The following is a 15,599-nucleotide window of genomic DNA, read 5'->3' on the forward strand; positions in this document are numbered from 1 at the left end:
CAAGTTCTGTACCTTTAAGACACATTTTAGCTTATCTCCATTAACTACTCAGGTTTATCAACATGTTCAGCCATCAGCTCCTTCAGGCATGTCTTGAAGAGATGTTATTGGCCAGATTTCTAAATCAGCTTCTAAGATGTTTGTATAAATGGTCATTTTTTTTATTTTAATTTTGCTCTCTAATCTTCATGTCACACTATGTATTCCCCCGATGTACGAGTTATTGCTGTCATATTTTGGATGGTATTTCTTTGGCCCTTCTACAAAATATTGACCCGGAGGAACTCGATGTCAGTGGCCTTATCCTTACTAGTTTTGAAAACCCTCATTCCAGGTTACCTTTTCTCAAAATGATGATTGGAAAATAAACCACCCTTTTGAGAGTTGGACTTCTAACTTCCCTTCTGGGTTGACCATAAATGTTTTCTCTCTCTTTTTCTCTTTTTGGTTTGAGGTCCAAAATGTGATTGGGTTGACTGTCTTTTTGGTCTTAGCTATAAAAAAAGACTTCTGAATCTTTAGTAAAGGTTTCTTAACAAATGCCATAGTTATTTTCACTGTCAGCCCATCACAACGTCCATCTTGTCAATGTCCTTTGAAACTTTATATTTATAATTGTAGACTAGAATTTATAAATGTAGACTAGAATAGCACTCCCATTGTTCCTATATTTTTATTAACATACACTTTACTGTGTGTGAGGAACCCCAGCAAAAGCATTGAAATATTTCTGAACAGTAAACCTGTGACATACGTATTATTAGGGGAAAGTGTTCTATGATAAAACGAGGATTATGTTGCATTCTGCAATGTTTATTTTTATTTTGGACGACTAAAGGACAGGTATTATGATGAAAGATTAGCTTTCATTCGTTTTGTCTGACTTGATCGCGCAGCATTTGTTTTGCCTACTAACTCTTGATATTTCAGCATTTGCCGACTCACCTGGAGTAGGGCGGAGGTAATAATAATTTTGGACGCTCGAATTACGTATTTTGAGTGTAGTGTGTATTTATAAAATTGTAGAATTATTATTTCTGTGTGTTCTTTTATCATCTTTTAATTCTTTTAAATGGAAATCACGTTCTTTGGAAGTTTGAATGACATCTGTGGGGTTGTTCCATATGAATAGGGTTCATCTTCTGAATAATAATAATAATAATAATAATAATAATAATAATAATAATAATAATAATACTTTATTTCTTCTTATCTTCAGTCACTTCCTTTAAATAAACACCATATTCTATGGAAGCTTGAATTTCAAGTTGGGCTTGTTGAATAATATAAATAATAATAATAATAATAATAATAATAATAATAATAATAATAATAATAATAATAATAATAATAATAATAATAATAATAATAATAATAATAATAATAATAATGAGTAAAAGCAGACTTAAACTGCGTCACTGCAAAAGGACTGGAACGAAAACGATGCAATTAAACGAATTTACAATTTTCGGGAAGGTAAAACCATTTCTTTTTTTCTTTTTCTTTTTCTTTTTCGTTTTCTTCCCTCGTGACGTCAGCCAGGAGAGGGCGATTTAACTCGAATAAAACTAATAATGGCGACACTTAAGTCGTTATTGCCTCTCCAATGATGTTAAATGTTACTAAATGTTTTGGGGGAATGTTTTCTCTCGCAAGTTTGAATGAGCTTTGGACTTACTTAGATTATTCGGGTGGCCATCATCAGTTTCCGCTTCTTCCTTATTTTTCAACTTTCCCTTGCGACGATTTACTTCTTATTTAATGGGAGTTGGAGTCTCGAGTTTGTTTGTGGTCTTTGTAGAACTGTAGAACTGTTTTATGACGTATTCGTTCGCAAGGGGTGATTTAATGTGCATTGTTTAACGTATGTTTTAGCCAGGGGGAATGCGGTCTCTGTCTTTGTCTGTCTTGAGTCTCTCTCTTTCTCTCTCCAGACAATTTTGTATTGTGCGTGTATGTACGTATGTATGTATGTATCTATATATATAAATAGTATATATATATATATATATATATATATATATATATATATATATATATATATATATATAAATATATATATATATATAGATATAATCTTCTTTCAAAACACGAAGATGAGATATGTCAATAACGTCCACAGGAGAACAGAGAATAAAAGACTTAGTAGCTCGACAATATATATATATATATATATATATATATATATATATATATATATATATATCTAATATATGAATCCTTTTTACTGTAATACAACAGTATGATATTAAGATAAAAGGCCCATAAAAAAACTATTTTAACGTTGCACCGCATATTTCGAGCACTTCCGATCAGGAGCACAGAGGGAAGTGCTCGAAATATATGGTCGCAACGTTAGAATAGTGTTTTATGGGCCTTTTAGCTTCGTATATATATATATATATATATATATATATATATATATATATATATATATATATATATGTATGAATAATTATCACATCGAACCGTGATCCATTTATATCTCAATATATAAATGGATCACGGTTCGATGTGATAATTATTCATAACAAAAGGCTACGTGCTGTCAAACGCTCGAATTGGCCAACATGGTAGACGGGGTTCCATATCGATTCTAATTACGAAAGCATCCAGATCGAGGGTGATTTGTTAAGGTCAGAATCGATATGAACTTATAGCGTCTCTGTTGGCTGATTGGATAGCGTCACTGACTGTTCTGATTTCGTCCCCGTCCACTTGGTGGACGGTGGTTCGATCCCATGGGGGGACGAAATTATTATCAATTAAAAAATTACCCCCTTGCGGTACATATATGAAAATATATCATTTGGGAGGTAAAGAGAATTTAGATATTAAAGGACATTTGTAGCTTGAATTGATATATATATATATATATATATATATGTATATATATATATATATGTATATATGTGTGTGTATATATATATATATATATATATATATATATATATATATATATACTATATATATATATATATATATATATATATATATATTAGACATCAGAGGGTTACCGAAACTCAATAGATCAATTAAGGAGTTTATTATGAGATACGTTTCGTGTCATCCTGACACATCATCAGTCTGTAATGTAAAATCAATTCACATTTATAAAAAATATAATTAAAGTTTACATGCTATCTTAAAGGAAAACATAAAATACTAAAGTTATTCATAAAAATTATAGTTAAAAGCTAAAAATACTAAAATTATTTAAAAGGTGACATTAAAATTGTAGACATTTAGCATTAAAAAGGAATATTAACCTTAATAAAGCGAAGGACAAGAAAGGAATGGCTATAGGACCGCCGTTTGCCCAGATCTCGACTACGCTAAGAAAAGTTGAGTAGAGGATTGACTAGAATTGAGGGAAGGACGAGGTGCTTGATATGTAAAGACTCAAGTGTCGTTATATATTGGCTATGCTTGGTATTGTCAATTATCGAAAAATGTTTTTGTTAATTTCAATTTTACAAAGAGCTGCATGATTTCTTATATTAGAAAGTTCAGGGTTGGTTATCCTCTGGCCAGTTCTGTAGCTTACTTCCCAAATGACTGGAATATCGAACTTGCAACAAGCGTTTCGTCGATCCAACGTAAGTACCGGGACATCCCGGGCAAGTAAATTTGTAAATAATATTGGATCGCATAAACGGTTGCAAATTCTCTTTATGACCTAAGAAGTGAGCCTATTTTGAGAGGATTAACAGGTATTAAATTAACTTTGAGGCTTCCGAACTCTCTTTCAATAATTTTCTTGATACGGTCTCCTAATTTATTTTTGAAAAAATATGGAATAGTGCGTATATGGTAATTTTGGTAACAATCAAATGAAGGGGTATTTTCCGTGAAGTTTAAGTTAAGTAATTTGTTTACCATTTTATAAAATACCTCAGTAGGGTACGAATTAGCTAAAAAATAATCTTGTAAAAACTCAATTTCAGCGTGGAAAGATTTCCAATCAGAAGCATACCTAAGTGCTCTAAAGACCAAAGTGGAGATGGCATTTAATTTAAAATTTATGAAGCACGAACTATAAAAATTATTTTTCCCCATTCCTGTGAAGGCTGTGCTTCCTATAGACAGAAGTATTAAACTTTTATTATTATCTCTGGTTATCTTGATATCTAAGAAAGGTAAGCAGTTATCTTTTTCAGTTTCTATGGTAAAGTTTATGTTACTGTGCTGAGTATTCACGAACTCCAAAAAGGCATCAGCCTGCCATGCATGTCTAAGTAAAATAAAAGTATCATCTACATATCTCTTGTAAAAAGTTGGTTTAAAAGAACTAAAAATTTTTTATTTTATTTTACTTAGACATGCATGGCAGGCTGATGCCTTTTTGGAGTTCGTGAATACTCAGCACAGTAACATAAACTTTACCATAGAAACTGAAAAAGATAACTGCTTACCTTTCTTAGATATCAAGATAACCAGAGATAATAATAAGTTTAATACTTCTGTCTATAGGAAGCAACCTTCACAGGAATGGAATAATTTTTATAATTCGTGCTTCATAAATTTTAAATTAAATGCCATCTCCACTTTGGTCTTTAGAGCACTTAGGTATGCTTCTGATTGGAAATCTTTCCACACTGAAATTGAGTTTTTACAAGATTATTTTTTAGCTAACTCGTACCCTACGGAGGTATTTTATAAAATGGTAAACAAATTACTTAACTTAAACTTCACGGAAAATACCCCTTCATTTGATGTACCAAAATTACCCATATACGCCACTATTCCATATTTTTTCAAAAATAAATTAGGAGACCGTATCAAGAAAATTATTGAAAGAGAGTTCGGAAGCCTCAAAGTTAATTTAATACCTGTTAATCCTCTCAAAATAGGCTCACTTCTTGGTCATAAAGAGAATTTGCAACCGTTTATGCGATCCAATATTATTTACAAATTTACTTGCCCGGGGTGTCCCGTACTTACGTTGGATCGACGAAACGCTTGTTGCAAGTTCGATATTCCAGTCATTTGGGAGTAAGCTACAGAAACTGGCCAGAGGATAACCAACCCTGAACTTTCTAATATAAAAAATCATGCAGCTCTATGTAAAATTGAAATTAACAAAAGACATTTTTCGATAATTGACAATACCAAGCATAGTCAATATATAACGACACTTGAGTCTTTACATATCAAGCACCTCGTTCCTTCCCTCAATTCTAGTCAATCCTCTACTCAACTTTTCTTAGCGTAGTCGAGATCTGGGCAAACGGCGGTCCTATAGCCATTCCTTTCTTGTCCTTCGCTTTATTAAGGTTAATATTCCTTTTTAATGCTAAATGTCTACAATTTTAATGTCACCTTTTAAATAATTTTAGTATTTTTAGCTTTTAACTATAATTTTTATGAATAACTTTAGTATTTATGTTTTCCTTTTTTAAAATAGCATGTACACTTTAATTATATATTTTTATAAATGTGAATTGATTTTACATTACAGACTGATGATGTGTCAGGATGACACGAAACGTATCTCATAATAAACTCCTTAATTGATCTATTGAGTTCGGTAACCCTCTGATGTCTACATGTTCGCACCTTTTGTTGATATATATATATATATATATATATATATATATATATATATATATATATATATATATATATATATATATATATATATAATAATAATAATAATAATAAGAGGAGCCCATAAAAACGCCAAAATATAGGAATTAAGTACTATATTTTAGAGATTGAAGAGAGAGACAGCAGCAGTCTCTGAAATATGGTACTTACTTTCTATATTTTGGCGTTTTTGTGGGCTCCTTTTTTGAGACGGAAATCTGTTGTAACAGAACATTTTTGCCAGTAACACACACACAAACACAAATATATATATATATATATATATATATATATATATATATATATATATATATATATATATATATATATATATATATATATATATATATATATATATATATATATCTATATATATATATATATATATATATATATATTTATATCTTATTAAGTAGTATGCATATTCTTCAGTGATAGGCTATCTTTAGCCATATACCTGTAATATATATATATATATATATATATATATAAATATATTATTATTATATATATATTAATATATAAGACTATACATATATATATATTATATATATATATATATATATAAAGGTTTTTTGCCACGAAGGAAAAAATGAAAAAGCGAGATAGCCAAGTACTTTCGGTCCTGTTCGGACCCTTTACTGAGGCAAACTGATTTTACAGAGAACAAACAATAGGTCAAAAGAAGCTTAATATGCAAACTGACACTACAAGATTAGCCATAAGGGCGATTTTCACTTTACAGAAAGGAGGAGCCGCCTGAGGGTAGCCACACCTTGAAGGATACACGCAGTAAACAAGTGATTCTTCCAGAAAACAGTACATTTTGAAAAAACACGGGAGCATATACAATTTAATATCATGAATTTTTACACAAATTTTCCCCAAAAAATTATTATTAATGAAAAGACGAAAGAAAATATAAATATATATATCGAGCAAGAGAAAGAGGGAGAGAGAATATCGAACCAGAGAGAGAGAGAGAGAGAGAGAGAGAGAGAGAGAGAGAGAGAGAGAGAGAAATAATAACTATATACATGTGGGACTAATTTATTAGTTGTTCATTTATTTTAAGGTCCTTCATAAACATCTTACAAATATATGGGTCCAAATGGTACATTCCCAGACTAAGATTTAGGTTGTTTTTATTAGTGATTTGTATAATTACCGATTCCAGTAAATTTCTTGAAACATAATCATTAGATCTAGCAATTATCGAGGTATCACCCCAATTAATACAATGAGATTTTTCACTCAGATGGATAAACAGTGCATTTGAAGTCTGGGTTGTTCTAACTGAATACATATGCTGCTTAATACGATATATATATTTATATTTTCTTTCGTCTTTTCATTAATAATAAATTTTTGGGGAAAATTTGTGTAAAAATTCATGATATTAAATTGTATATGCTCCCGTGTTTTTTCAAAATGTACTGTTTTCTGGAAGAATCACTTGTTTACTGCGTGTATCCTTCTAGGTGTGGCTACCCTCAGGCGGCTCCTCCTTTCTGTAGAGTGAAAATCGCCCTTATGGCTAATCTTATAGTGTCAGTTTGTATATTGTATATTGTATATTGTAGTGTCAGTTTGTATGTTGTTCTCTGTAAAATCAGTTTGCCTCAGTAAAGGGTCCGAACAGGACCGAAAGTACTTGGCTATCTCTCTTTTTCATTTTTTCCCTCGTGGCAAAAAACCTTAATTTATACATAGCATCACGTTTTATATACTTCGTGCTCAAGTTATTCATATATATATATATCTATATATATATATAATATATATATATATATATATATATATATTATATATATATATATATATATTACAGTATATACATATACAAATATCTAAAGTATAAAATGGTTTAAAACTAAGGACTATATTTCGGTAGACTAACTTCCACCCTTACAGAAGAACGTATTTACATATACAAATATGCATATATACACACACACCGCCAAATACTCACACAACACTTAGCCCCATCCCAAACCTTACCTTAATCGCTTGTTCGGGTTTATTAAGGTTCTGGAGCGCAGCTGCCATGGCCAGGTAAGCTTGGGCCAGCCAGGGTCGACTCCGCAGGGCAGCCTGGTAGCTGGAGATGGCCGCCTCCTGTTGGCCCTTGGTGGCCAGAAGGAGGCCGCTGCAGGGCGGGAGAAAAGTTGAAATTAGTTTGGAGGGTTTTGTTTTTGAGAAAGGTTTCCGGTCCTCCAATGTTTGTGTTTCAGTTTCTTTGTGTGGCCGTGTACATGGGTAATAGTTGTGTACGAAGGTGTACAGGTATGTGTATGTGTTAGGTATGTGCGTAGTTATATGTGTATGTATGTATATATACACACACACACTATATATGGATTTTTATAACATCTTCGTAATTCATATACCACATTCATTAATCTACAAATGTCCTTTAATATCCAATTCGCTCTACCTCGGAATCAATATATTTTCATATATATGTTAACCGAAGGGGAAATTTTTAGTTGACAATAATTTCGTCCTCTCGTGGATTCGAACCGGCGCCCAGCGGACAGAGGAGAAATCAGAACTTCAGTGACATTCTCCTCTGTCAGCTGGTTCGAATCCACGGTAGGACGAAATTATCATCAGCTTAAAATTTTCTCTTCGGTTAACATACATGAAAATTTAATAATTCCGATGTAGAGCGAATTGGATATTAAACTACATTCGTAGCTTAATGCATACGCTATATATATATATATATATATATAGGATATATATATATATATATATATATATATATATATATATATATATATATATATTATGGAATATTTAAGACATATTGATGTGTATGTACATTTTATGTGTATAAAGTTTGCGTGCCCACTATTTTTTTAAAAACCTTGTTGAGATATTGAACCAAAGATTAATATTTGTACATTTTTTTCGAAACATTAAAAAGACAAGAATGGTCAAATTTCCCTGTGGCAGTATTGAAACTTATGGCTTGAAAGGAAAATCGTATTGTTGTAAAGTAACCATACATAGATTGAGACTGTGTATCGATGCACTGAAATAACACCCGTGTACGAAGGTGTACTTGTGTGAATTGACGTATGTGTTGTTGTGTACACAGTAGCTATATTCTCATGTTTGGAATATTCATAGGGACGCTCGTGTGAGTTGTGTACATTGTATGTGTACAAAGTGTATTTTCTTGCCAAAAAAATTTCGGAATTATAAAAGTTACATAAGAATGGCAAAAACTGACTATAATCGAAATTGTGTTGTTACAAAAATATAAACATCTCATAAGATGATGTTTCTTAATACCATATTCTAATGACTAGAATGTAAGGAAATGTCTTTAAATAACGTTTTAGTAAACAAGAAGACAAGGCGTGATCGACCTCCAGCTTACTCAGGGCGCGTGATAAAATCTACGGTCAAATGGCGCGTTCTTTCACTTATGAAAATCACAATAAATGCTATATTTTATATTATATATAATTGTTCTGTACTGTTTAAATGCATATTGTTCATTTTATACATTTTCATTCTAATAAATAAATCATAAATATCCTATCCTCCTAAAGTTCCTGTATCTTTTAGTTCAACGCGAAACACCTTTTTCATACCTTTTTAGGCTTTGCCATAGACCTTTCCAACTCCTCCTTCCCAACAGGAACAAGAACAACAGCAAGAACCACTACAATAACAGCAACAAAATAGTTTGTAGGCTCACTCCCCGAGCAAGCGAAAAGTGATACTAATTAGTGTTTTGAAAGTAGGCTTCATGACGGGGTCATGTTATATTATGTACAAAGCCCAAAATTTGTGTTTTGTTGAGCTGGTCAGAGTTGTCACTTACTGGAGAATGTAAATTTGCATCTTGATTAAAAATGGACTTTGATGATGATCAAAATAAAGATGATTTTTCTTAAGGATATCGAGAGATGAATATTGTAGTCTCAAAATTGATTTAGAGTCACTGTGGATGTATGTATGTATGTATGTATTGTACATATATATATATATATATATATATATATATATATATATATATATATATAAATATATATATATATATATATATAATATATTATATATATATATATATCATATATTATTGTATATTATTATCTATATATTATATATTATATTAATATATTATATATATATTCCACATACTACAAACTCCTAAATCACTTTTGAACAGCCACCAAGATGACTACTACACAGAATATCTTTTTATTTATTTTTCATTTATTATTGAAATGACCTTCGTAGAAATGTCTCATGACAAGGGACAGAAGTTACAGAATAAAAAAAATTAGCCTTTATGAATCTGTCCACTGTTTAAAGTCGCAGCCTTCTTCTCTCTCAAGTTTTGAAAATCAAACCGTAGGTCCAGAGAGGTGTAATGGCGCCTCACAAGGGATGACTATTGGACCCTGTTTATTTACCGAATACAAGAAAGAGTGACTTTGTTTAACATATCCTGAACCAATGATTACTGATTATTAGTTTCATCCCAGATATATATATCTTTGATAGTATGTATAGGGCTAGTGCTGTCAGTCTACCTCCCGCGGTGCACTGTAGGCATTACCTAAGGTTCTTTGCATCGTCCTTTCATTCCTTTTACTATCTGTTCAAATTCTCTTTCTTCTATCTTACTTTCCACCCTATCCTAACAATTGTTTCAAAGTGGTTTTTCACAGCTGAATGGCCTCATAGGTCCCAGCGCTTGACCTTCGACCTAAATTTTAAATTCCAGTTCCAATATATTTTTTATGAACTTGTTGTTGCTTAAGATTAAGCTGGCCTTATGCCAGCAGGGGCTCTTGCTCATAGAGCCCCCCGTAATGATAATACTTAGTTGCATATGCATGGATATTCGTACGCTGGAATGTGTACGTAAATATTTATGTAAGAGAGTTTATTGCCCTAAATGCTACAGAGCAGGAAGCATAAAAACCTCATAAAACTAACTGATGTGTTTGTCTAAGGTTCACGTTTAACAGACATCCCAGACGAAGGAGAAGACTTCTTCTAAGGCAAGACTTGAATGGCTTTGCGTTTTTGTTTCCGTGATAAGCCTTCACTAAGGTCCTTCTCCTTTTTATTGGGGGGGGGGGGGGGGGAGGGTTAGAGTGATGTTTATTATCTCGGGAAAGTTTATTTTCCTCTGTCACAACTTGCGAAGGAAAAGGACGGTATACGCTAACCGGTGCTTACTTAGGGCACGTCATGTTATGGTCAAGTTTAATATGGTCCTTCAGACTATGAAGCAAGCAGTGTTGTGACTTGTAGGATGTTACTCTTGGTTTATGATAATTTAAAGTTGTTGGTCTGTGATTTGTGTTTATTGGTCATTAGTCTTGGTTTTATGATAATGTGAAGTTGTTCGTCTGTAATTTGTATTTATTGAGATGATCAATGTCTAAAGAATGCAATGAATATATCGATTGTATGATGTTGAGCCACTGTTCTGATGCGTTTTTGGTGATTCTAAAATTTGTGGCTAGATTTGCACTTTGTAAAGTAACTGTAGCAAAAATATCCAACGTTTTATATATATATATATGATATATATATATATATATATATTATATATATCTATATATATATATATAACACATGCATGTATGTATGTATATATGTATATTTATATGATATATATATATATATAATATATATATTATATATATATATATATATATAGAAGGTTTTGTCGTAGACATTAAATACTTTGATACATTCCATCTTTAAAAAACTCGTAATATTTTGACATCGTCTTAAGCTCACAATGTCTGTCGCCGACACATAAATAGGTATACAGTGTGACAAAGTGAATTCCCGATGGAAACTTGATAAGTAAACAGGCTTCGCGGATATCCTGTTGGTATCCTATTGTTCCAAGGACTTCGTGCCAGCTTCGTGTGCGTCCTGCAGGAGTTTAGGGTGTGTGGGGTGGGGTGGGGGGGGGGGGGGGTCCGCTGAAGAGGGCAGGGTTCCCGAGACTAACTCAGGCTACACACAACTTCGCCAAAGAGGATTTGTTGAGGGGGGCTAAGGTCCTCTAAGGAGGTCCCTTGTCGTGTTATCCTGCCTTTGGCGTCTGAATAAAGGACTTGAATTGCTAGAGCCGGATACACACACACACAGGCGTACGCACACAAATACACATGCACACACATACACATACATGTATAACTGAATCGCGAAAGTTTGGAACGTGATAAATGCATAAATAAAGGTATAAGCTACTCCAGTGTTTTATTTTCCTTCGTGGCTTATACTTGCTATTTTATAACAACATTACATGTTATTATAAATTAATGTCTATACATATGTATGTAAGAAGAAGTATTGTTATTCATCAGGTCATCTTTGTATACATAATTTTTCATTTACCTGGTAAAAATCCCTATTGAAAAATTAAACAGTAGAATTATTCCCAATCAAAAAAAAATATTTATGTGATATCACTTTATCATATGGTTTACTAAACGGAAATATTCTATTTTTGAAAAAATAAAATTGATGCAAATATATAGTACTATATCTTAAATTCCCTTTCATTTTGAATCCTTTGGAAGTGTATCTGCTTTCGTTAGACTGTTAATAAATAATTAAATATATACTGTAGATGAAAGAGACCAACTTTGAGAATCATTTTGAAAATATATTAGTCTGTCAGATCGTATTTAAGTTATTTTTCCATGTACTGTCAGTACTTACAGATTGTAGTGGGTGTCTGCCAGATTTGGGGCGTAGCTCAGTGCTGTCCTGTAGGCCGCCTCTGCCTCGTCCAGCCGCCCTTGTTCGCTGTACACCACGCCCAGGTTGGAGAGGGCTGTGGATGGAAGAGAAATAGCACGTTAATGAAGGTAAAGTCAATGGGTTACGATTTTTAGCTTTTATGTAGTTTTAATAATTTCATAATACATTTGAAAAATTTCATTTCCATCTGTCGCATTGGGGACAGTTTTTGGCAATTAGTGTGTATACAAAACAATTGTGTGTGTATATATATATATATATATATATATATATATATATATATATATATATGTGTGTGTGTGTGTGTGTGTGTGTGTGTGTGTGTGTGTTTTTATATGATAAACACACGTATATATACTACAGAAAAATAATAAACAGACGTTAAGTACTAATGATATTCCTTTAGATTAAAATTCCGTACACCTTCTTGTGTTATTTTAGGAATTAATATTATATAATATAATTATATAATATATTAAATATTATATAAGATAATTTAATATACTCTGGTTGGTAGCCAATTTATTAATATATATATATATATTATTATTATATATATATATATATATATACTCTGCTTGTCATCCTTAACAGATTCATACGTTTTTGAAGAGACGCAATTACCTTTTAAAATTACCGATTTCATAACACTCTTTTGGGGATAAAAGAAGAAGAATATCCCTTATTATATATAATCTTTATTATGATTCTCGATGGATGAACCAATCCACTCTTTTGGGGATAAAAGAAGAAGGATATCACTTATATTATGAATTCTTTAATACCAATTCTCGATGGAAATATCAATCCACTCTTTTGAGGATAAAAGGAAGAAGGATATCACTTATTATATATAATTTTGTTATGGTTCTCGATGGATGAACCAATCCACTGACAGAATAAGGGTAAGCAAGACGTACACAGTTGCTTTGTGATTCCTTTCTTCCTTGCGCGCAGCAGAAAAGCATCGATTTTAGGCAGAACGCGTCTGTAAATCAAAGACAACTGAACCGAACGAGAAAATAAAGAAATAAAAACAAAAACAAAAAAGAAGAAGAAAGCGTGGATGGTCCCAGTCCCAGATGCATAAAGAAAAAAAAAAACATTAGAGCAACAAGTGATGAGAAATGTTTCGGGTAGTGGAGAAGTCTGAGGAGAGAGAGAGAGAGAGAGAGAGAGAGAGAGAGATTCCTTATGGAGTCCAGAGAGAGAGAGAGAGAGAGGGAGGGAGAGAAATGGCAGTCGTGGATTGGGAAGCTGTAATGGAATATGGTCCGTCTGTGTAGCAGCAGCTTGGGGGATCAACGCCCCCTCCTCCCTCGCCCCCTTCCCCTTCACCTCCATTCCCAGACATCCCCCAACCCCCACCCTGCCAACTGTCCCCCCTCCCTCCCCTTCCCCTCCATTCCCTGTCATCCGCCCCCGACCAAGCGGCACCCTACCAACTGTTGGAGAGGGGAAAACTAGGGTTTGGGGGAGGAGTGAGTGAGGGAGGGGGGTGGAGGGGGATATGTTGGAGATAGTGATGGTTCCTTATGTAGGCTGGTCTGGGATGAGCCTTAGGAAGACGACTTTGGGATCCGTCTCGGTGTGGATGGGGTTGGCGATAGTACTGGCAACGTGATGGGTTGAGAAAGAGGAATTGTTGGCGGGGAGGGGGGGGGAGTATTGGTAGGGAAGGAGTGGGGCGTTATAAGTCTGTTGGTAAAGATAAAGCGAATAATGTGGTTGGTTCCCTCTCTCCCTCTTTCTTTCTTGCCTTGTGATGTAGGTCTCCTATATTTGTGCATCTTTTCTCTCATGTTCCACTTTTCAAATTTTTGGTGCATTGGGAATTTACAGAGAGAGAGAGAGAGAGAGAGAGAGAGAGAGAGAGAGAGAGTAATGTGGTTGGTTCCCCCCCCGCCCTCTCTCTCTCTCTCGTTTTGTGATGTAGGTCTCTTATATTTGTGCATCTTTTCTCTGTTGTAAACTTTCCAATTTTTTGGTGCTGAACTTTATTAGAAGAGAGAGAGAGAGAGAGAGAGAGAGAGAGAGAGCGACGTATACAATGTCCTCTTCGCCCTGATTGGGACAATGTAATGGGTAGTAATTAATTGGATTACCCATTGCCTGGTTTTTCCTGGGGGACTTCTGAGCTGGAGGCACAAAGGGAGAGAGAGAGAGAGAGAGAGAGAGAGAGAGTTTCCTTTGGGAATCCAGAGTTGGAGAGAGAGGGAGAGATTTCCCTTTGGGAATCCAGAGTTGGAGAGAGAGAGAGAGAGAGAGAGAGAGAGAGAGAGAGAGAGAGAGACTCCTTTTGGAGTACGTAGCTGGAAAGAGAGAAAGGAGAGAGAGAGAGAGAGAGAGAGAGAGAGAGAGAGAGAGAGAGAGAAAGGAGAAGAGAGAGAGAGAGAGGAAATAGTTTACTTGGAGAGAGAGAGAGAGAGAGATAGTTTACTTGGAGAGAGAGAGAGAGAGAGGAGAGAGAGAGAGAGAGAGAGAGAGAACGAGTGTTGTGTCAGCTGAAAAAGAAACCTTATCTCTCGACAAACATCTTATGTTTGGAGATGGTTGATGGTTATTTGCCCAAGAGTTAGGCTCTTTAAGTGTCAATATTTCCACCCAGAATTAAAGTCTGACTCACATAAACGATTTCCCTTTTTCCTCGCTGAGAGAGAGAGAGAGAGAGAGAGAGAGAGAGAGAGAGAGAGAGAGAGAGAGAGAGAGAGAGAAGGAATTATTTTATGAAAGAGTTGATTTTCCAGGAATCTCCCAGGTAGCCTCTCATAGGTGAACTGGAAGAATTCTAATCTCCTGTAATTAGTAATTGTTATATTTTGATTCAGAATTTGTATAAAAATCCAGTAATCAGGGAAGATTTTCCCCCTGTTGTTCAGCCGTAATTTCTTGAAGATTATATCTATATACACCAATGTTTTATGTTTCCAGTTCATACGTCTGTTTATTTTTGAATTTTGACAATGATTAAAGAGAAAGTTTTAAAAAAATCTGTTGTTATTATTATTATTACATACAAGCAATTCATACATCTTGTTCATTTTTTTTTCATTTTTTTCCCTTGCATTAAGGGAAAAATATAGAAACAGTATTATTTATCTTTTTTTTTTTTTTTCATTTTTTGGGGGGGTTTTTTTTTTTATTTTTTGTCTATCACAGGCCTCCAATTCGACTGGAGTTGGTTATTTATATGGTGGGGTTCCGGGTTGCATCCTGCCTACCTTAAGAAGTCCCATCACTTTTCTTACTAT

General features: G+C 33.6%; 1 protein-coding gene across 1 annotated transcript in view; it reads right to left on the reverse strand.

The window, feature by feature from the left end:
- Nucleotides 1-15,599, reverse strand: part of LOC135216661 (pneumococcal serine-rich repeat protein-like) — a 670,367-nt gene that overhangs the window by 5,850 nt on the left and 648,918 nt on the right. Inside the window, exons 7-8 of the mRNA XM_064252048.1 lie at nucleotides 12,307-12,421; nucleotides 7,591-7,738 (exon numbers count right to left, since the gene is read on the reverse strand). Of these exons, the coding sequence (XP_064108118.1) occupies nucleotides 7,591-7,738; nucleotides 12,307-12,421 (263 nt within the window). The remainder of the gene's footprint in view (nucleotides 1-7,590; nucleotides 7,739-12,306; nucleotides 12,422-15,599) is intronic.

Source organism: Macrobrachium nipponense, chromosome 6 (assembly GCF_015104395.2).
Source record: "Macrobrachium nipponense isolate FS-2020 chromosome 6, ASM1510439v2, whole genome shotgun sequence".
Classification (NCBI taxonomy): domain Eukaryota; kingdom Metazoa; phylum Arthropoda; class Malacostraca; order Decapoda; family Palaemonidae; genus Macrobrachium; species Macrobrachium nipponense.